Source organism: Leopardus geoffroyi, chromosome B4, assembly GCF_018350155.1.
Source record: "Leopardus geoffroyi isolate Oge1 chromosome B4, O.geoffroyi_Oge1_pat1.0, whole genome shotgun sequence".
In the NCBI taxonomy this organism is placed as follows: domain Eukaryota; kingdom Metazoa; phylum Chordata; class Mammalia; order Carnivora; family Felidae; genus Leopardus; species Leopardus geoffroyi.
In genome coordinates, this window is record NC_059341.1 from 105099518 (window position 1) to 105123851 (window position 24334).

A 24334-nucleotide genomic window follows, 5' to 3' on the forward strand; every position below is an offset into this window, starting at 1 on the left:
CAATGTCCCTGGAACTTCTGGTGAGTTAGTACATACTCTTACAGCTCCTAGCGCCATAGTATAAAATGCTTCATTTAGTTATGCTAAACTCACTGAATGTCTACATAGTAGATTATTTGTCTGGTCTAAGTTGTGCAACAACTATTTTCTTCTTAAATGTACTCACACCCATCAGGTTATTTGTCCTGAATACTGTTTACTGCCTTGCATGCATTCTTTCATAAGATACCGCTCAAGTGATGTGGGAGTGCATATAGGGAACTTCTAAGATCACACATTCTCAAGCACTTTCATTCAAGGCATTCAAAACTATTACATTTTCTCTGGATAGGCCGTGCTCTTCTTATACATCTGGGTTATTTTACATATTGATCCTGTTGCTCAGAGTATCTTCATTACTCTGCTTAAAAAACTCCTACACATTCTCTAATATTCAAGTCCAAATGTCATACCCTCTGTGAAGACATTCTTGAACTTTTTAAAATCACTTTCTCAAGTGGAATTAGTCACTTTTCCTGTGGCTCCCTATTGCACTGTACATACTGTTTCTTAACATTACCCGTTATTGACACGTGAATCTCTAGCAATAACTTTGAACTCCTCAGTCGTAAGGACAATGTCTTATCTATTTTTGTTTGTCAAATATCTGTCTGACTTATAATAGACATTCCATAAATATGAAGTCTTGCAAATTCTTAACAATGTATTTTTTTAATAATAAAGGGAATATGAACTCAAACATATTATGTATTTGATACTTGATAGTAGTGATATTATATTTATCAAGGATCTTTATATAATATCAATTTCTATCTTACTCAAAATTATTCATAAACTACTTTCCTCTCATGGCTAAAATGAAAAATAAGCTACAATTTCTTCTTAACAATCTAGAAGGTAGAATTATAGTTATCCTTATGCACATACTTCACATAATACCCTGGTCTAAGACCATCTGAAAGACCAGTGATAAAAGTATATATGTACATAAATTTTAACTAGAGCACAAGTGTCTGCATGCTTAAAACCTAGATATAACCGGGTAATAATCTCTCATTTGGATTTTAATACTCAGAACTTATCAGGTACTTTCTAATTGAAGTGCCCCAATTCCCACTCTACAAAATCCTAAAGCTTTATTAATTTTAAAAAGTTAATTCTGTAACATTTCACAAAATTAAAATCATGTCATAAGCCTTATTAATCTCCCAAGGATATTATCATCATATTGGCTTATTTATGTCAGTCGAAGTTTTTTGAGTAACAGCTAAAAGAAGCTTACTGCCACTTTTTTAAAAAGACCTAAAGCAGGTTTTCTCCACTGATACCTTATGCTGTTATATTCAGAGATTCCTCAAAATATATACTCAGAATATATACTCAGAAGGTATCAGAGATCGAATAAAATGTATGCTTCTAATATAAACCTCCAAAGGTTAGAGTATACATCCAATTTATACTTCAAGATATGTTGAATTTCCAGTTAGTGGTCTTCTGTGTTGGGATCTATAGACATGCATTTCAGAGAGGGGCTGGGAGGAGAGAAAGAGAAGGAGAGAGAGGGAGACTGAATGACAATATTAAATTTCAAATGGCCATCTGGACTAGGACCATAATGCACCACAATAAAAGTGTAACTTGATAAACCATAGATTCGGTGGTATTAAAAAAAACAGGGTTATGAGCATCACCAATATACACACAATAATCCAGCTGCAGTTATAAAAATGATTTTCCTATAATTCAAACGTGTTTCTCTGTACTCATTTACGTCAGGAGTCAGCTGAGTCATGGATGAAGACAAGGAACCTGATGCTCATGACGAAAGCACAGTGAAGCTTGAAATCTCCTGTCAATACTCTTTAAAATTGGTAGCTGAAGTTTATTTTATTTTTTTAAATTTCAGCTTCACTGAGGTATAATCGACACATAAAACTGTAATCAACCTTTCTAAATACTCTACCTTTTCATCCAAGGCCTTGTGGTGCTCAAACAAAGATTTCAGTGCCTTGAGAACCTCGACTTCACTGGACACTCCCGAGGGGGACTGGGCTTGCCGTTTTACCACCGTCATTCTTAGCGACCTTTCATGTCGTGACACCAGGCATTCCAAGTGCTCCAGTAACAGCTATTGGGCGTAACAGAAAATGTAATTACCCTAAATGCAATTATCTTATGAACACAAGTTACTAATACTTATGAATGACTTCTATCTGAAAAGATTGCAGGTTTACCTAGCATCTCATGATAAACTCAGAGTTTACCACAGGTAGCAACAAAGAAGCACACACCTGAATCTAAGCCAGGGTCCATAAAAGGCATTAAAGGTCCATAAAACTGCATCTCTGTCGTATCATGGAATTACTCATTTAAAAAATGTAATGTAAATTCTTATTCATCCTTTTAGAAAATTTAATAATTTCAGCATGAGCTCAGTAGAAATAGAACACAAAACAGATGTGATCAAATAGAGTAATTATTGAAGAACATTGCACAATGCATGATGATTTTGTTAGAAGAGTATTAAAAGTCACAACAAACTTCATACACATTTGGTCATTTAAAATTGTTGAATTGAAAGAAATGAGCATAATTATGTTGCTCTGAATGTGATTATAGTGATAATCACATTTGTATAGTGATTATAGTAATAGTTATAATCACATGTTGCTATAAAAATCACAGTGAAAATCACTAATAATTTTATTTACAATTAATTCTTAGGTTACATAATAAAAAAGTAGATGCAACCAAGTGGAATATAGGAACTGAGGTTTTGCAATAGTCATTTGGGGAAAAGAGGTTTTTAAATAACGGTCTACTTGGGAACCTACACTCACCCAGAGTAGCCTCTGGGGCCATGAAAGTCCAGGGAACAGTGTCTCAGTCTGTTCCAGACCTAAAGAAATTTGACTTTCAAATGTTTTGTGTGGGGCGACTGGGTGGCTCAGTCGGTTAAGCATTCGACTCTTGGTTTTGGCTCAGGACATGATCTCACAGTTTTGTGAGTTCGAAAGCCTCACTGGGTTCTGTGCTGATGGTGCAGAGCCTGCTTGGGATTCTCTGTCTCCCTCTCTCTCTGCCCCTCTCCCAGTCATGCTATCTCAGTCTCTCTCAGGATAAATAAATAAACTTAAAAAAATAAAAATGTTTTGTGAATTGGGGCTCCACCTTTGTTTAGTTTAATAAGGCAGTTCTGCTGCTAAAAACAAAGATACCTGAAAAAAAAAAACTGCTGGGTTAACTTCTCAGTTATTAATATTTTGGTCAGGGAAGAATAATATATGACCAGGAAGTTTTGTGGGAGAGATTTTCAGAAGGGTAGTGAAAAGTATAGGCTAACAAATGCCTATGTAAAATAAAGCAGAAGTTACTCAAACAAAAAAGGAAAAAGCAGATATAAGATACTGGGGTGGAAAGAAATAAAGAAAACATATTTTTTTCAGGAGTTTTCCTAAAGCTTACATTTCCTAAAGTAGTAAAAATGCTTGGTTTTCACAATGTCATTGTTCGATTCGGTGTCACATATTAGTGTCACATTTCTTAGTTCTTAATAAATTAATTTCTCTACATTCACCATCAGTAATTATGGTTCGAAGTGTCAGAAAACTTTGCCATGCACTGGCACAGAAGAACACAAATAACTGAGACCCTAAATGTATAGATCAGTAGGTAGGGATCATATTTAAGGGTCAAAATAATATTAATAGTTCTTCCGTGTGAAATGACACAATGTTTTCAAAGAGCTTTCCTTTTATTTCTCAATCTCTGATTATATTCATGGTATTCTACTCTCTTGAAGTCTATAGATACGTGTGTGGACTGGTTAAATCCGAGCTGTTTCACGTAGCTTATGGGAGTTTGTACAAACTTAACCCTAAAACAGAGAGTTATGGGAGCTGAAAAGAGGAGAGACCTACTTTGCATAGAGCAGTAAACAGATGTTTCATTGAGAGGATGATATTGAAACTGAGACTTAAAAGATGAGAAAGAGCTGGCCAAATGAAGAGCCAGAGGAAGAAAACTCCTGGAAGAGGGCACAGCTGGGCATATCGAGGAACTGAAAATAGACTGGTGTGCTTAAAGCAAAGTTTGTCAGGGAAAGGCTAACATCAGATGATGTTGGAGAAATAAGCAGTGTTAAGTTCACACAGAGCCCTAGAACCTATGAGAAATAGGTTGCTCCCAAGCAGACTTTGCAGAGTCCAGATACTCGAGTTATCCGCCTCAAATGGTGTGCTGACACTGGCCCATACCAGCTTGTTAGAGGGGATTGTTAATTTTCAGGAATTCTGTGAGCCGGTGGTTAAACATAGTTATTGTTGAAGCTTAAATTATGTAAGCTTATAATTAAATAAACAATATTTGAAAAGATAATAAACACTCAAAATGTATTAACTCCTAATTATTTTATTAAATTCCAAGTTTTTAATAAAATTCCTACCATTATCTACATTACCATTATCTACACTCTTTGGGGTGTTTACGTCTATTGCATCTGAAGGTAGAAATACCACAGGTTGGTTCCCTATTGTGTATCATTTCACTTCTCAGCTTTCAGTGATATCATGTTGGTAGCCTGAAGTCAGCCACCATGGGAGTATTAAAACCATGGGAATTCCAAATACTATAGGTTCGTGCTTTTTAAATTTTTTCTGGTAAAATAAATCATTTACCAGCATATCATTGTCACTAGCCATCAAGTCATCGGGTTGCGAGCCCAAACATTACAGAGCGGAGAAGGGCCATCATTACTGTGCCCTTTCTGAATCCCTGACCCATTGAATTGGTGAGTACAGTATAATGTTGTTTCTGAGGTTAAATTTTGGTGTGGTCTGTTATGAAGCAATAGCTAATCAAAAGATCTTCTCTAAAAGAACCCTCAACTATTTAGCATGGTAACAGTACTGAGGAAAAGAAAACACCAAATTTCTTGGATGTTACCTCTGAACTAGGACTAGTTCGTTCAACAATCTGCTAGACAAAAATTAATCACCTTGTGGATATCAGCCTATTTCTCTGGCCACCACAATATTTGTTCAATGGGTATAGAAAAGTGACCATGGTTTCAGGGATAGAAGTTATTCATTGACCTGGCAAAATGGGCTTCTCATCATTAAGGTTGATAGGGTTACCACCACAGCTGAATGGCCAAGTGACCAGCTGCAGCCATCAATCTTGAACCCCTGACATGATAACAGTCCACCTAGAGGCCAGGCTAGTCACCTTGATGCAAGCAGATCACATCAAATCCCTTCCGTCAAGGAGGGGGTGTCTATCTTTTCTTAATATAATACATGTTTTTTTTTTTTTTCTGGATATGGATTTGCCTTCTCTAATGGCTATGCTTCTACTGGCAATACCATTTTATCAAGATTTTTGCTTACAGTCTTGTTATCATACACAACATTACTTCTGACCAAAAAAACCCCACATTTTAAAGTAAAGGGGGTAATGCAACTGACTGATGCCTCCAGCCTGGTTTCACTACACTATCACATCATTCAGAAGCAGGTGATTCTATAGAACGGTTAAAGGATCCAAAGAAGAGTCTGTCTTAATTCAATCTTGGAGATAACACAGTGCTAGGCTGGGAGGCTATCATCCTGAAATTATGTACTTAGAGCTGGTGATGAATATTTATCAGTTCATCTACAGAAGTCCAAGAATTGAGGTTTAGAATTGGAATTTATAACTGCCATTAGGACTTTTTGACCAGCTGGAGAAAGGGGGATTTTTTTTTTGTTATATTATATATACATAATGTATATTATTCTCCCTCTTTATTTTATATTGGATACTTGATTCTGATTAACACTTAAAGTAGTCAATAGGTTATAGAATATTAAGATATGATTGAGATTTAATAAGAGCAAGAGTATACATATGGACGAACTCTGGTTATGTAGCTACATTCATGGACTTTCTTTTTTGAGAAAAGGTGATTTTGTTTATGTTCAAGTATAGTTGTATTGCTGGATAGATACATGTCAGTATCGCTGCTGTTTAGAATTTTAATATGGAAGAGCACAACAAAAGTTGTAGCGGAGACGTATTTGTGGTTGCCCCCAATTTTTTGAACATATCCTCCATCTTTGATAGTTCTCTGCATTCTGAATGTCATCCTCCCAATACTGGATTCAAAACATTTCTCAGGCATGTTTAACCACTAGGTGGCAGACATGTGACTTAAGAGTCAGCCAACCAGAGTCACCCACATAGGGCAGATTCTGAAGGGAGCCAGATGAAGAAACTTGCTAGCATGGGGGTCCATTTTGTTGGCACAGGTGGTAGCAGAGGCTGCACGTTTCCGGGTCTGGGAATGTAAAGAAAACCCACAAGGCTAAGAAATATGGTCCTAAGACATTGTGCACAGAAGCTATGTTTAGAGATTTCTCATATTCCTTAATTAATGTCTTCTTGATTAATACAGTTAAGCTGTACTGCTTTATGCAATTAGGAACTTTCATCTATCTAATAATAACACAAAATAATGTGTTCTTTAAAACAGACTTCTTAAGGGCTTAAGAATACTGAATACTCCTCAATACTTACTGAATACTAAGGGCTCCTGAATACTCCTCAATACTTAGGAAAATATTCTATAGAATATGTGCTTAATACTCACTTGTTGAATTGAAGTAAGATAAATGTAACTTATCTAGCCTAGAGAATGTGGCCAAAAATGTTCAAATCTAGCATATACCTATAGTTTTGAAGCTTACAAATTTAAATAAATGAAAAATAAAGAGGAATTCAATAAGATACCACTAATAATCTACTAATTACACACCTTTGCTAGGAGCTACACTTTTATTTATTTATTTTGAGAGACAGAGAGAGAGAGAGAGAGAGAGAGCGAGCACATGAACAGGGGAGAGGGGCCAAGGGAGAGAGAAGCCATGCTTAGCATGGAGCCCAAAACAGGGGGCTCAATCCCCATGACCTGAGCCTGAATCAAGATTTGGACTCTCAGCCAACCGAGCCACCCAGGCATTCTGCTAAGAACTACTCTTTTTCTAATATTTAATAAATCTTGCCGAAGGCACTCTCCCTGGTGTACTCAAAAGACTGCAGGGACTACATAAATGGCCACTAATTCTACAGTGTAATTCATTTCAAATGACCACAGATTAGGGTCGCCTGGGTAGCTCTCAGTTAAGCATCTGACTTCAGCTCAGGTCATGATCTCACAGTTTGTAGGTTCAAGCCCCATGTTGGGCTCTGTGCTAACAGCTCAGAGCCTGGAGCCTGCTTCAGATTCTGTGTCACCCTCTGTCTCTGACCTACCCCCACTTGCGCTCTGTCTCTCTCTGTCTCTCAAAGATGAATAAATATTAAAAAAAAATTTTTAATGACCATGGTTTATATATATATACACATATACACAAACATAATATATGCATATGTACATATTGCATCATTGGAAATTTTTGAACTAAATTTCTAAAATTATACAACTTACTATTACATTTAAATTCCACCTAACCTATGTGAAATAAATTCTTTTTTTTTTTTTTAATTTTTTTAATGTTTATTTATTTTTGAGAGAGAGAGCCACAGAACATGAGCAGGGAAGGGTCAGAGAGAGAGGGAGACACAGAATCTGAAGCAGGCTCCAGGCTCCAAGCTGTCAGCACAGAGCCTGGCACAGGGCTCAAACTCATGAACGTGAGATCATGACCTGAGCTGAAGTCGGATGATTAACCAACTGAGCCACCCAGGTGCCCTGAGTGTGAAATTATTTTCAATCACAAATGACATTCAAGTAGAAATACATTCTGGACTGTATACTAAATTTGGCTGCTGTAATACGGCCACATAATACATCACTAACATCTGAGAATGAGAAACTTCAAACTAGTTGCTTTTGTGCTAAGTGTACTTAATATCCTCTACCCTCAAATACTGTTTACCATCCCCTACAGTTCTATGTAAATGCTTAGGTCTCATGTTGCAAAATAGTTGTGCTATTAGTTATGTCCTTAGTTATGTTATATGTTAGTTATATGTCCTCTTCTGCTTATCATATCCTATCAGAGCACTTTCAGATACAAGCACATATGCATGCACATGTGTCTTCACCTGCCTTCAACTGCTGGGGTCTTCCTTTCAATTGGTCTGTACTTTCTACTCATTGAGGAAGTATGTTTGAAGGGATTTTATTAACTAGTGTAGACAGAAGTTTGTCAAAAATGGGAAGCTTCTCTTTAGTAATGGAAGGGGTCTCATTGTAATTAAGCGTTTATTTGTATAATTTCTTGGCTCAAAACAAAAGTAAGGGCATTTTAAGGAATGTTTCAAATTAGGTCTTTAATTTGAATTGAGGATAATTAAGCCTTTTAGTTGGTGACCTATAAGATAAAATTATAGCTTTACTATTTATAATTGACATTAAGAATGCCTCATAATTTCTTTTACAAAGTCATGCAATAACTACTTTCTAAAAACACTGCCAATAACATAAAACATTCTTTGAAATCTTCAGCCACAAAAACAGTTAAAATGGTTCCACAACAATAAAAATTCTCCACTCTGATATTAAGAAACAATAACTGGTTTATTATTTCTGGTTTTCTTTTAGCTTTTTACTAATTAATTCTACTAAAACATGATAAAGTTTAGTAGTCAATCTGAGTTATGTTGAAATAATGGCAGGAATAAATTATTTTCTATAAATATAATTTGCCTAAGTATGGTCAGAAAAGTTTTAGAAACAACAAATTTTGGAGGTGCCTGGGTGGCTCAGTCAGATGAGTGTCCATTGGACTTTTGATTTCAGCTCCGGTCATGGTCCCAGGGTCGTGCGATTGAGCCCCACATCCTACTCCGATCTGAGTAGAGAGCCTGCTTAAGAGTCTCTCTCCCTCTCCCCCTCGGTCCCTCTCCCCTGCTTTCTTGCTCTTTCTAAAATAAAAATAAATAAATAAATAAATAAATATTAAAAAAAAAGAAAAAATAACAAATTTTGCCTAATCATTTTTCTACACTTACAGTGTGATAATATTAAACAGTAAAGTTTTTTGAATGTTTTTATAAATATTCTCTACAATTTTTGAAATTTCTACTTTTGCATGGTAATTAATATTAGGATGACTTTATTTGGATGTCCTAAATTTAATTACTTGAGGCAACTGAATTTACTGATTACTTTGATTTCTTTCATTCATTCATATTTTTGAGCTGGGGACCAGGTGTTACTATAGTGACAAAATGATAAATGGCCACAACTTTCAGCTCTGGCATCAGAATAAATACCTCGTATTTATCAATTTGCACACAATTGATACAGAATAAATTACTGAACATTAGAACTGAACTATAGAAAAATGGACAAACTCTCCTTTTTTCCTAAACACAACCCTTGTATCATGTATGATTTGCAAGTGACATTAGGAATATGGTCTCTTAAATATATATCTTGTGGTTAAGCTGAGAAGTAGATACCCTAAATGTGTCACTTATAAGCTGGGTGGCCTGGGGCAAATTATTTATATGTTAGTTTTCCCATCAATTAAATGGGAATAATGAGATTTCTGTAAGGATAAAGTGAGTTAAACATACAAAACATTTAGAAAACAGTTCACATGTAATTAATGTTAGCTAGTATAATATGATCATTATTATTAATTGCTATATCCAATAAATCATTTATTGAACTCCCTCTGACACATATATTCTAGTTGGAGAAGATATAATTCATTCAACTATTATATAGTAGAGCCCCGTCTCATTTATTGTTTTGATGATACTCAAAATTAACACAAATACTCTATCTCTTATGAGTTCTCTTTGCAGACGTTTTTTGTTGTTGTTATTTATCTCAATTCATGAGCATATGTTAACTCGCCAACATGGAAAGAGAATGGTATCAGAATGCTGGAAATGGAGACACTCGCTTCTACTTTAAACTTCCTCACAATGTAACACCAAGAGCAAATTCTGTAGCTCTTTCTCTATGACTAAATAGTGGTGTTTACAGCAGGGAAAAACAAAACAAAACAAAAAACCCCAACAACAACAAAAAACAGAACATGTAGACATGTAGAAGGAGAAATTATTAGCCCTGGATATTTTTTGGGGGAGGGTGATAGGTGATTATGTAACTTAGGAAGTTGATATGTAACTGATACTTTGCACAAAGAAGGTTCCATAAATCTTTTTTCCTTGGTTTAATCAACAACAAAAATCCTCCACACGACTGCTTTAAGGAATGTGGAAAAGTGTTTTTCTGCTCTATTCATGGTTTCAAAGTAAATATCATTCATGTTTAAAGTCATGTTTAAAGTCAATGGCTTCTGTTACCCTACTGGAATTTAATATTTCTATCTTTCTCACTTTGACCCCTGAAGAGGTATTTCAAGTGCAGCTTGCCTTACTTCCTGTATCCTCCAAGGCTCCTTTGCAGGTGTAACAGCTGCAGGTACTCCTGGACCTCGTGGAGTGTAATATGATGAATATTGTATGGATGCTGCTTCCTAGTTCTCTGAAATTAGTCACAATCAGGAAGGAATGAGGTACTCACTCCATATTGCAATGGTTTATTCTTAGGCAATGTCTTCTCTAAGCTGTTGTAAATCTTAGTTGTTTTTTTTTTTTTTTTTTTTTTTTCCATAGACCTAACTTGAGTAATTATGCCAATGGTCTCATGGCTAAAGGCACAGGCTCTGAAGTTAGACTGCCTTAGCTTTCAAATGCCTTCTCTTCTATCTATTCACTGTGTAAGTTCTGGCAAGTTATATGCCTTTTTCTGAGCAGTTGCCTCCTCTGTAAAGTGGGGGTAATTATAATGTGTCCCTCATAGACATTAAGAAGGAGTAAAGGGCTGTAGGGAAAAAAAAACTGTATAAAGAAGAAATACATAGCTAAAAGAAGAGTTTCTGGTGTATTTTAAATATGAGAATTAGTTGAAAGTCTACCAAGAAGTTTGCATTTCCCTCCATGTTCAGTTTCCGGATCCTACTTTTACATTTGGCTGTACTGTGCTACAGCAGGGAATGTAGCCTAAAGCATTAAAATGGAAAATAGTGAAATAGGGCAGAATAAATCTCATGGCAGAAATAAATTTTAAATTTGCATAAAAAATTATAACTTAAAAATCAAGGGTGAAAAAAATAGAAAAAATTCATCTGACACCCGATAACATGATCTAAACTGTCTTTGTTGTGTTCTCTTTGAGGCAGCCCATGTAACTGGCTCATCAAAGTCTCAATGAAAATCAATTCCTTGAGGAGGCCTCCGTGGCTCAGTCGGTTAAGTTGTCTGAGTTCCATTCAGGTCATGATCTCACGGCTTTTGAGTTGGAGCCTGCATCAGGCTCTGTGCTGACAGCTCAGAGCCTGGAGCCTACTTCAGATTCTGTATCTCCCTCTTTCTCTGCTCCTCCTCTGCTTGTGCTCTCTGTCTCAAAAATAAATAAACATTAAAAAATAATAATAAAAAATAGAAAACCAATTCCTTGTGTGTATGCTATGTGAATTCTCTTTACCATAAAATAAGACCCCTAAGAATAAGGAGATAAATTGAGTTTGATCATATAGCCATTATTCATACAATGCATACTTCTCATTAAAGGCACAAGTTCACTGTTTGTGGAGGTATTATTTTTATGTTACTTTCTAAGTCCAAGCATAAAATGAATACACTATTAACTACACCTCACTTTCTCATTTTATAGTATTAATCTGATAGCGTTGTAACCCTGAAAATATTTTTCACCTACTTCATGTTGAAATTGAGTTATATATCCACACAGAAGTGTTTTTAGTAGAGAAATTTATAGGTAATCTGGTGATTTATATATTTTATGAAATTTAGTGACTTTTCCTTCTGAATAAGAAAATACAGCATCTTTGATCAAATTCTGGACTTTAATGTCACAGGGCATAAGACTGAAAGAATATATGAGTTTCCAAGAACAGAATACAGTAAAGCCCATCAGTATCATGAAATCAGAACATCAGAACTGGAAATCTCAATCATCTTCTGAAATAGAAAAGGTATGCCTCTCTTAATTAGGAGAGTTCTGCTCCAGTGGTTTTATACATTCTCTTTTTTTTTTCTTTTTTAATAAATACTTTGCTGGAGTGAAGTGAGGACCAATGCCCAGCCACTCCCTCACATCACCCCACAATTGAAACTTACACCCTCTTAAGCCTCACCTCTTCTGCCCACTTCCAGCCTCTGAGGTATTGGTCCCTTACTCCAATACAACAGTTTGGAAGTTTGAAACTCACTATTGAAATCCAGCCCTTCTTTTTAAACTCAAATAAAGCAAAGGAAAGAGGAATAAAAACATTTTCTAAGGCAACATAGTGATTTAGTAGCCGAGACTGTAATTTAGGTTTCCGGCCTTCCTGTTTTGAGTTTTATAGAATATTCTCCTTTACTTTAAATAACACACTATGAGTTAGATCTGCTTAAAGTCTTCCTCAAGCTTTAAAATATTTTATTTGTATGAGTATACAAGAGATAAGGCACTGCATTGTATATGGAATTAATTCCAAGCAGAGGCAGTTTTATACTTACTCTTGTGTTGTTTCTTTCAGCTTTCAGTTCAGAAATTTCTTCTTCCTTTTCTAGAAGTTGTTCCCTACAAGCATTGAGTTCTTTTGTCAGTGCAGCAAATTCCTGAAAAGGGAATAAATACATTTGAAGACATATTTCAGATATAAAAAGAAATGTCCCACAGGGATAATAAAAATCAAAATATAAACTTCTGAATGTAAAAAATGGAAATAATGACTTCAATGACAGGAATATAAATATATTGCTATTATTAAATTAATTTGGTTCCAATGGTCAGAAAATGCTAATCCAGATACTTAGCATTCACATTTTATTATAATATGTTGCTCAGATGAGTGTATAAAATATATTTCAAAATGTATCAGATACATCACATTGAAATTACTGATTTAAATTTGGCCAATTTTGTGAACAACTCCAAAAATCTCACTTTAATCCCTATTTAGCAATGTTCAGACTGAGTATACTAAATCATCAAGAGTCAAAACACAAAACAAAACAAAAACCATTACCGACAACAACAAAAATCCTACTAAATGCTATGCTATTTAGAGATTAAGATGTTCATTTATATGTTAACAAGATGAAAAAAGAGAATGTACCTCCTACAAAATAATAAATATCTAAGAGTTAATAAAATCATCTAGCAAATAATATTAATTTATACATTATTCTGTTCTTCCCTTTGAAGCATAAGCACCTTATGAACTGGGACTTTGTCTAGACTTCACTGCTACACTCTCAATGACTAAGACATAGCGTGTACTCAGTATTTATTTTCAATAAAAAAATTAAGGGTTCTGGAGTAATCCTCTCTCCATGTGACAAATGACACTTTGGAGGAATCTTCAATGGCTTCCCCAAAATGGGATCAGAGATTGTATAATCTGGGTATTTTTACCATGAGGCAGAGAGTTTAGACACAGTAAAGATTACTTAAAAAGAAAATCAAGAAACTTAATTCAATTATTTGGCTATTCCAATGTGTAAACAAATATTATTTTAAAATAAATTTGAAAAATAGTAAAGAGATCCATGTTATCATTACAATGATCATTATATTATTTAAAAGTGATTCTCAGTAATAAAACTGAGAATTGTTAAATCTTTGCCAAATATTTAAATATTTGGGAAAACGGCCCTGTGCTCAGAAGTCACTGTCAGAGGATCAAACATAAAAATGAAAATCAGGGAGACAGTTTGGTTAACCTAACCTCTCTAAAGGCAAATATAGTCAAAAGTAAGTGAATATGATGATTATGCAAAGCTGGGAAAGATTTAGCGTTTATATTTTTGTTTGCTTCAAACCATTTATTTTGTTGAGTTTCTGAGTGGCTATAGCCCAAGTGGGTACTTCAAAGACCTCAGAGCAGACTTAGAGCTTAGAATCAAGATGAAAGAATTCATTGTTACACTTAGGCTAGCATTACAGATAAATGTTTTCTCCCCCCATTGCTGCCTGCTTAAATGTTGTTGATAGTCTCTGAGCATATTCTTTAAGTGGAGAATGGAAATAAGCAACAAGTAGAAAATAATAAACATTTCCATAAAAAACAAAACTTTTTAAGAACAGCATAATTTTGATAGAGAAAAGAAGAAAGTGACAATTCCATATTATATATTGTTAACATAGGCATTTAAAAGTAATCTTTATGGATATTACTAGACAAAACATAAATCGAATCTATATTTAACATCATATCAATTTAAAAAATATATCTGGGTTTATCTTTCTAGAGATGCAGCTTACTATATATGTACAGAAAGACAAAATACCAGAAGGAAGAAATATTTCAGAATTTTAACATGATATATTTCCAGGTGGTAAAAAAATAAGTGAGGTTGTTTGTTTTTTTCTGCTTCCTCCTATGTATTTTTATTATCAAAACTCTCTACAATGAAGAAATATGCTTTTATGCTTAGAGAAGAGAAAAATACAAATTTATAAATGTACTGAAGCAATCACGTATTCAAAACCGAGGACGGCAATTGGTCAAGATGTTATTGGCGATAGATGACTTTGGATTTGGTTTATTTTTTATCATGGAACTGAATCCGGGCATGCTATTTGGTGACTCCTTGTATTAAGATTAATTTTAAATTTATTAACTTCCTAGCAAATTGCAGGCACTGCTTGACATTCCTTATCTCTTCTTGCTCTCTAAATAACCAGTCGGGTAGTCTCATTCCCATTTGATGGCTGAGAGAACTGAAATACTAAGACTGAAATCTTAAGTTCATGAAGCTCACAACCCATAGAAAGAGGGTTAGACTGTGAACATAGTTTTCTAGACCCCTTGTCTAGTGCTCTTCTATATCACTTCACCCTAGCTGTTTGTCAGGTTTATATGATTCAATTTGAAGTGCATTTATCAGTAAGTTTCCCCCCCTTATCTGAAGAATTAGATAACCATTACGTAAATCATCCCTCTTACTCAGTCCAAAGGGAGTATGGGGAACTAGAAGGCTCAAGGCAAAGTATACCTTCCATGCAGAGTAACAAGAATTTGACAAGCACATTCTGTGTATCTGGGACTGCATTAGATGCAGATACCACATATAGAGTTAATCATCAAATGTTTTTATACTTTTCCTGTGACATTTGTCTCCTCTGTACCTACTTCTCTATCCTTACTGTGAAAATGAACTGAGTTTTATATATCTTTTATGAGATAATAATTACACCAAAAATAGTTAACACTGATTCAGCCCTTACAATATGCCAGGTACTCTGCCAAGCAATTTGTATGATCTCATTAATCATAATAAAACTCTGTAACAAAATGCTAGAATGTCACTAAATAAAACTAAACACTCATACATGCAATCCAGCAATACCACTCCTTAGCATTTACCCAAAGAGGTTAAAAAGTATGTCCACATAAAAATATGCACATAGATATTTATAAAAGTTTTATTCATAATTGGTAAAACTTTGAAAGCAACCAAGATGCCTTTCAGTAGGTGAATGGATAAACTTTGGTACATTCAGACAATAGAATATTATTCAATGCTAAAAAGAAATGAGCTATCAAGACAGGAAGAGACACGGAAGAAACTTAAATGCATGCTACTAAGTGAAAGAAGCCATTCTGAAAAGGCTATATATACACTGTATGATTCCAACTATGACAAAAGCAAAACTGTGGAGATCAGTGAATGACAGGGTTTGGGTGGGGGAAGAGCACAGAGGATTTTTAGGGCAGTGATAATACTCTGTAAGGAGAAATGTTAGATACATGTCATTATATACTTATCTAAACTCACAGAATCCACAACACCAAGAGTGAACAATTACCAAGAGTAATGTAAACTGTGGACTTTGGGTGATAATGATGTGTTAATGTAGGTTCATCAATTGTAATAAATGTACCATTTTGATGGGGGGTGTTGATAATAGGGGAGGCTGTTCATGTGTGGGGGTAGGAAATCTCTATACCTTCCCCTAAATTTTGCTGGGAACCTAAAACTGCTCTTAGAATATACAGTCTTAAAAACAAATCTCACTGAGGCCTAGTGAAAATAAGAAATTTGCCCAATGTTAGAGAGTCAGTCAGTGCTATAGATGATAACTTGTTTGTTTTTTCCTCCTGATCTTTCTAATTTGTCCTTCTTTCAGTCTTTGCAAAAAATTTATTGGTCTCAAGCTCACAAAACTTCTCAGAGCTTCCTACTTTCAAACACACCAAATGTAAACAGACTTTAACTTTTAAAATTGAAACCCTCTAAAACATGGCCCTTTCATAATTAATTCACTTTATCATTGAACAATAACTACCCTTTTGAGCAGGAGTCATTTTGCTCTGCCCTGACATTAGCATTTCATATGAATTACTTAATCTCTTCCCTATTTTTCAGATGAGGATGCTGAGGCTTATTATGGATGAATAACTTGCTCCAGGTCACACAGCTACAAATAATCCACCCTGATTCCAAAACTCCTTAATTTCTGCAACACTGCCTTCTTTGGGCTGAAAATTGAAAATTGTCAAATTTCTTAACAGTTCCAATTGATACAAACTTATCATCCTTCTTATCCATCCACCCACACAACATTTATGGGGCACCTACTACATTTCAGACCCACTGCTAGGTGCAGAGGACACAGAGATAACTTAACACTAGCTGCACTGACCTCCTAGGTCTTTCAGAATTCACATTTGAGGGGCGTTAGGGATTTTTGTCACTAAAAGCCCATCACTAAAGTTACACACACTTAACTTCTTAATGTTAGTCTACGTTCTTAGAGACATTGTTGATTTACAGGTGACTCTGAAATGGAAAGCCTCCTTCTTAGAAGGTCCGTCTTCTGCATCTACCACAGATTTTTCTTTCTTGTTTCTATTTCCACCTTTCCATTTCCTCATCTCTGTTTTTCGATTTCTTTCTTTCACATACTATCTCTTAAACATCCTCTTCCTATACTCCTTATATTTCCTTATACTCTTCCACATCCTCTCTGCCTAATTTATTTTTAAATTAGCAGTACATTGGGGCGCCTGGGTGGCGCAGTCGGTTAAGCGTCCGACTTCAGCCAGGTCACGATCTCGCGCTCCGTGAGTTCGAGCCCCGCGTCAGGCTCTGGGCTGATGGCTCAGAGCCTGGAGCCTGTTTCCAATTCTGTGTCTCCCTCTCTCTCTGCCCCTCCCCCGTTCATGCTCTGTCTCTCTCTGTCCCAAAAATAAATAAACGTTGAAAAAAAAAAATTTAAATTAGCAGTACACATTGTTAATGTTCTACAGTACCTTGTCCAAAATCTATCAACGCATTTACTAAATTGTTTTTTAAAATAATTGAATTATGTGTTCATCTTCTCTAAGTAACAGTATGACCCTTTAATACAGGGTTGTTATCTTGCTTATTTTTATATTCTTAGGATTTAGCATAGTTCCTGACAAATTATAGACACTGATTCCTTGTTTTTACAATAAATGAATGGATCACTTTTGCCAAACTTTTTTACTATAATAGCCAAATGATTTTTAAAAGGTATCATTTGGTAGTTATTTCTTTTTCTGATATCTTTAGAATTTGCACAACATATAACATGTCTGATATCCTTTTTACTTTGTAGCAGTTGTTTTTGTCTACATCTGAAATATTATGCTGTGCTATATTCTACACAGCAATGGCATTATTGTCTACTATGTTTTCTTGCATGTATATATAAAGTGATACTATTATCCCAATAATTCATGCATTCAGATGTATTATTTATCCATTGACTATATTTTTAAAAAATGTTGATTTTTGAGAGAGAGATAGAGTGCAAGCAGGGGAGGAGCAGCGAGAGAGGGAGACACAGAATCTGAAGCAGGCTCCAGGCTCTGAGCTGTCTGCACAGAGCCCGACATGGGGCTCGAACTCACGAACTATGAGATCATGACCTGAGCCAAAGTCAGACGCCTAACCAACTGAACCACCCAGGTGCCCCTGTTCATTGGCTATATTATATTGTCTTATTCATTCTCAGAGGAAAAAAAATACATATTTAATCCATGTTACTTCTCTAGCCTATTGTTTCCCAAACTATAGTCTATAGAACTGTATTTCGGTAAGATTTTCAGAAAAAAAAAAAAAAAATCCATAGTCAAATGAATTTAGGAAGGGATTTATATTACATATATTTGCTGTTGGAACAACATTATGGGCATCGGAATATTAGAGATTCTGAGGAAAGCTGGCTTTGTGGCCGAGAATTGGGAACAACCTGGATTTCCGTTTATAGAAAATGGGTGAATTAAACATAGTAAATGCACATGATGGAATACTGTACAAAGGGCAGAATGAATAGGCTACATCTTTTTACAGAAATATGGAATGATTTCAAAAATATAATTTTAAGTGAAAAAGTAAAGAAACAGAACACAGTGTTTAACAGTATTTTCAGAAGCTGAGGACAACAAAGATAAATGTTGTAAGAAAACTTCATTCATAACTTCACTGTTTCTGAGTTCTAAGGAGTCTATAGGAAGAGCTCAGTTTGCTTTGAATCACTGAGACAGGACTAGTAGATTAGTTACCAACCATAGGCCATATTCAACAACTTTTCAGACTAATCATTTGTTTTCCCAATGATAGTCTGCCAAAATTCCTACTTTTCCCCAGGACCAAAATGACTTTCCGTACTCTATTTGTTTCTTGTAATTTTAAAGAGCGGTCAGGACACAAAGTGCCATGTAAGTACCCTCAAACCAAAGGGGATGTACTGTTCTTTGTTAACACATACTCATGCATCTGACACACACACACATACGCACACACATGTGTACACACACACATTTCTATGAGCACTCCCTATGTACTGACACTATTCTAAGTGCTAGGTACATGACAATAAAAGAGGCAACTTAAAATCTTTGCTCTCAACATGTTTATATACATTCAGGTATTCACCATTGAAGCAACTTTTACTCAAGAGTGAATCATTTCTAGCTATATCAATCACACTAAAAACTAATTCTTCACAATGTAGATTAATTCCTTTAAAATATAAAGCAAAAATTAACTCTTAGGACTGCATCAAAATCAAAAGCTTCTGCACAGCAAAAGAAACAAACAACAAAACTAAAAAATGGGAGAAGATATTTGCAAATGACATATCTGATAAAGGGTTAGTGTCCAAATTATATAAAGAAATTATAAAATTCAACACCCAAAAGACAAGCAATCCAATTAAAATGGGCAGAAGACATGAACAGACATTTCTCCAAAGAAGGCATACAAATGGCCAACAGACACATGCAAAGATGCTCAGCATCATTTGTCATCAAGGAAACATAAATCAAAACCACAATGAAATACTACATAACACCTGTCAGAATGGCTAAAAAAAAAAAAAAAAAAAAAAAAAAAAACCTCAAGAAACAACAAATGTTGGTGAGGATATGGAGAAAAAGGAACCCTTGTGCACCGTTGGTAGGTGTAGCTCTTGTGGACGGCAGTATAGAGGTTCCTCAAAAAAATTAAACATAGAACTATCCTACGACCCAGTATCACACTACTGGGTATTCACCCAGAGAATATAAAAACACTAACTGGAAGGGTTATATGTACCCTTATGTTTATTGCAGCATTATTTACAATAGTCAAACTATGGAAGCAGCCTAAGTGTCCACTGATAGATGAATGGATAAAGAAGTTGTGAGATATATATATATATATATATATATATATACACACACACACACACACACACACACACACACACACACATATATATATACACACATACATAATTCAGTCATAAAAAAGAATGAACTCTTGCATTTGCAACAACATGGGTGGTGCTGGAAAGTATAATGCTAAGCAAAATAAGCCAATAGAGAAAGACTAATACCATATGATTTCACTCACATGTCGAATTTAAGAAACAGAACAGTGAACAAAAGGGGGAAGAAAAAGAGAGACCAACCAAAATACAGACTCTTAAGTATAGCAAACAGATGGTTACCAGAGGGGAGATTGGTGGGGGGGGGGCAGGGGGGGATGGGTGAAATAGATGAAGAGGATTAAGAGTACACTTATCTTCATGAGCACTGAGTAATATATGCAACTGTGGAATCACTATACTGTACCCTTGAAACTAATACAACACTGTATGTTAATGACATTGGGATTTAAATAAATAAAGCCAGCCAAGTAGATAACTGTAAGAATTCTATTATATATGTATATAGACAGAATTTTTTGTTTTTTTAAAAATTTAAAGTATCATTTCTTATACACAAACACAAGTCATCTAGTTTCTGTACACCCCTACTTGTAATTTACAAGTCTTATAAACTGTATGAAATCTAAAGTAGTCTATTTCAGCTGAGTTGCTAGTCTTACCTCTTTTCTCCTCTGCCCACATCATTCTCTTCTTAAGCTGTTATTTCTTGAGCATTTTATTATAGGCTTGGGATGTTGCTAGGAACTTTACATCTGTTATATCATTTATTCATCATGGCAGTCTTAGTCTCCCCAGAACACATATGAGAAAACTTGATTAAAAGAGATTAACTAACTCTAGCAAGGTCCATGCTAGTATATGGCAAAGCCCAGGCCTGTCAGATCTCCAGAGCAGAGGTAACCTGCTTTCGTATCTTAAAAGTGGTTTTGCCTGTGCTTGCTGGGATGAGAGCTAAGGATGAACTTGAGAAATTCAAGTGTCTGAGCTGCTAATATTTGAAATAGTAGCCTTTAGGTCAGTGACTTGTTCTCAACAGTTTTCATGCAAAGAAGCTTCTCTTGTTTTGGTTCCTAGATGTGTTATTCTCAAAGTGAAAATTACGAGGGCAGAATACAGATTGACTCAGTTCCGGTGCCTAATTACGTTCTATAGGAGTAACCTGGACAGAGGAGTGTTTAGATCAGAACTTCCTCTAGTCATCATTTCTCTGCCTTTCTCCTCATGTCTCTTTTCACCTGGTAATTCCCCGAAGCCCACTAGGCTGTCCATCTTCAGACAGATGCAGAAATTTCTACTTTGATACATGTTCATTTTTAAGTGAGTTTTCTGTTATTTAATATTAAACATTGGACTGAAATAGACTACTAACATTTCAGAATGTTGTGCTTACTCGAGGGGCTTTATTTGGGGGAAAAAAAAAGACATATTTTCTATTCAAACAAATGGTTGAAAGGCTTTATTTAATAGGTGAATCCTCACCTCAGAAAAGCAGGTCAGGAGAAGCTGTGTGACAAGAGGGAAATTCAACCTTTTAAATTCAAGTTACTGACACCAGGCAGCAGTCTCCAGAGTAATCTCTGACAATCCATTCATCATAATTACAATTTTAACCCTCTTTACCTTCCAATTAAACCTGCATTCTCTACTCTTGGGTGCCACTTAATTAATTAGCTGGCAATGGCCTTATATCTGCAATTTATCTGAGTATATACTGGCTGAAGAAGCGTAAGTGAAAATCAGTCGGAGAGAAAAGAGAAAAAGGGTGAGCTGGAATTCAGCTTCACTAAGCACCACCAACAACCTCACCAACCACAAAAAAAGCATCTTTTAAGTTTATTCTCCAACCATCTAACATTTGTGCAAATCAAAAATAGCTCTGAGGAAAGCATATGGCATGGAAGCATGCTGACTTGACCATCTAGCATTTAAATTAGACAAAATTAACGACTTCAAAATGTTTTTATAATGACTTCCTTAGGCACTATCTCCAATTTACTATATTTTGGTGTCTCATCTTCTGAAAATTGAAAATTCTTCTAACAATTTTATTTGTAATGCTCAGTGGAAAGCTTTGGATTTTAAATCTACATTTCTTTGGATATAACTGCACATAAATTTACATGTATAAGGATACATATTTCCTTCCCTGCACCATAGGACATATTTTCTAGAACAAATTAATAGCAGAAATATCACATTGAAGAGATGAAAACAAAAAACAAAAAGTCTTAATAGAGTCTTTACATTATCTACACACACACACACACACACACACACATATATATATCTCAGAATATCAGCTATAAATTCACAAGAGTCTGTAGATTTTCAGTATGAAAACAAAAAAGCATTTGTTTTAAAGAAATTTATATCCCATCTCTCTCTCTTTCTCTCTTTCTGTATGTATATATACATTTCTTTTTACTATTATTATTGCCATATTATGTTATGCAATCAAATGCAGTGTTAATGACCTCTGGTCTCATAATTGCCTCCTAGACTTGCATGAGCTCAGGAAAAGCTGTCACCCAAAATTACTGTGCGGAACAGCCATATCTCATGGTCAGCCTTGGGCTAGATGGCTTGCAGGTAGGCTCGCCTGCATAACTAATACAATTTGACAGGCACAACTGGACTCTCAGAGTTTTCACAGAAATTGTTGAGTAAGGCTGCCCAATTTAAAAGGAAAATGAGATTTAAACTCCGTGCAAATAATATTTTGTGCCCCCTTGATTTTTATGTATCCATATTCCAACAAGAGAACTGTGTTGTCTTTTCCCTACAACTGCATAATAGCAAATTCTATTAATGTATTACAGTCACCCGAGAGATGTGAGTCTGTTTAAAATCAATCAAGCTACAAGACTCATTTTATGCTAGATGTGGACACGGGTACCAGGTAACTTTTGTTTTCAAAACTTTTCCAATCAAGGAAACTGGCATCACCTAAAAAGTGGATATTTGTTGAAATCAAGGATAGGTGCTGTCAGGCAGGCTCAGGCTGTCTGACCATGAAGCCATGTTCTTACCGTGCCTCGCTTACTACATTTCCACTGAAACGTTCCCATCTTCTATCTTATCTCTGCTCTTCTTTCTACTCTTTAATTTGTCAGTCTGTGTATAGAACTGCCCCAGGTATCAGATGCTCTTTAAAAGCAGCTGTTAGAAATAATTCAGTTTTGTTGTTGAATCCCAGAGGACAGGCAATGCTATCATAGATTGGCTGGGGACATATTTTGAGGGAAGCACATTTTTCAGCAACCCCAAAATTGACTACTCTGCATTATGACTTCTGTGGGCCTTAAGTACTTTTGCCTTTGTGGGCCCCTTCATTCAAAAAAGTGTTAAAAGCTGTATTTTGTGATTGTGTTGATATAAAGATTAATATAATCTAGACTGGACAATATTCATTTTTGCTTTTAATTTTAAAAGTAATTGGAACATTTGCATGTGCCCCTAAGAATATCGTGAACCCTAAGCAGTGCTTTTACTGTGCCTAATGGGTAAATTGGGCTTATACTCTGCCTACTCATAGAAGTCATATGTGGCTTTCAGAGTGAAACAGAGCTAGGTTCATATCTAAACCAATAGTAGTGAACTTTTTAAGCCACAGTTGTCTATGTAGGAAATGTAGGTAGCAGTGCTTTCTTATTTGATGAGTGTGGGTAAAAATGAGCTCATTAGTCCATATGATTCAGTGGTTGTGCTCCTTCACATTTATCCAAAGGGACTGAAAAATGTAAGTCTGCAAAAATCCCGGCACGTGGATGTTTATACTAGCTTGATTCACAATTGCCAAATCCTGGAAGCAACCAAGATGTCCTTCAATAGGTGAATGAATAATAAATTGTGGTTCATCCAGACAATGAAATATTACTCAGTGGTAAAAAGAAGTGAGCTCTTGAGCCACGAACAACATAGATGAACTTGAAATACATATTACGAAGTGAAAGAAGCCATTCTGAACAGGCTACATACTACATGATTCCAGGTATAGTTTAAAGTTTAAACTATGGAAGACATTAAAAAAACAAAAAACAAAAAAACAGCAGTTGCCAGGAGTTGAGTCAGAGGACGTTGGCATGAATAAATGGAGTACACAGGATTTTTAGGCTGTGAAAATACCCTGTATTATAATATAATGAGAGATACATGTCATTATACATTCCCCCAAATCTATGGAATGTACAACACCAAGAGTGAGCTGTAATGTAAATTATGGACTCGGATGACACTGATGTGTCAATGTAGATTCATCAATTATAGAAAATTCTTGATAATTGAGGTGGGGGCATGTGTGGGGGCAAGGAATACCTAGCAAATCTATGTACTTCCCACTTAATTTTGCTGTGAATCAAAAACTGCCCTACAAACATAAAATCTTAAAGTAAATACATAAATACATAAATAAAACAATGAGATCATTAATATAAATGTGACTAGCATATGTCCTGGTTACAACAGATGTCCAATTAATGATATACACTCTGTTATTTTTTAGCTATGTGTGGTTATTCTATATACACTTTTATTTTCTTCTAAGACCCAGTTTTCCATATTAGGATTTTATATTTAATTATATGCTTTAGAATATCATGAATTTTCTTTTCCCATTCATGGCAACTGAAATGC

The 24334-nt window shown here is 35.3% G+C and overlaps 1 protein-coding gene across 21 annotated transcripts in view; it reads right to left on the minus strand.

The window, feature by feature from the left end:
* Positions 1 to 24334, minus strand: part of PPFIA2 (PTPRF interacting protein alpha 2) — a 477637-nt gene that overhangs the window by 187271 nt on the left and 266032 nt on the right. For all 21 annotated transcript variants that reach the window (XM_045464340.1, XM_045464362.1, XM_045464361.1 and 18 more), the window contains 2 exons: positions 12529 to 12630; positions 1964 to 2128 (listed from right to left, as the gene is read on the minus strand). In XM_045464340.1, coding sequence (XP_045320296.1) covers positions 1964 to 2128; positions 12529 to 12630 — 267 coding nt within the window. The remainder of the gene's footprint in view (positions 1 to 1963; positions 2129 to 12528; positions 12631 to 24334) is intronic.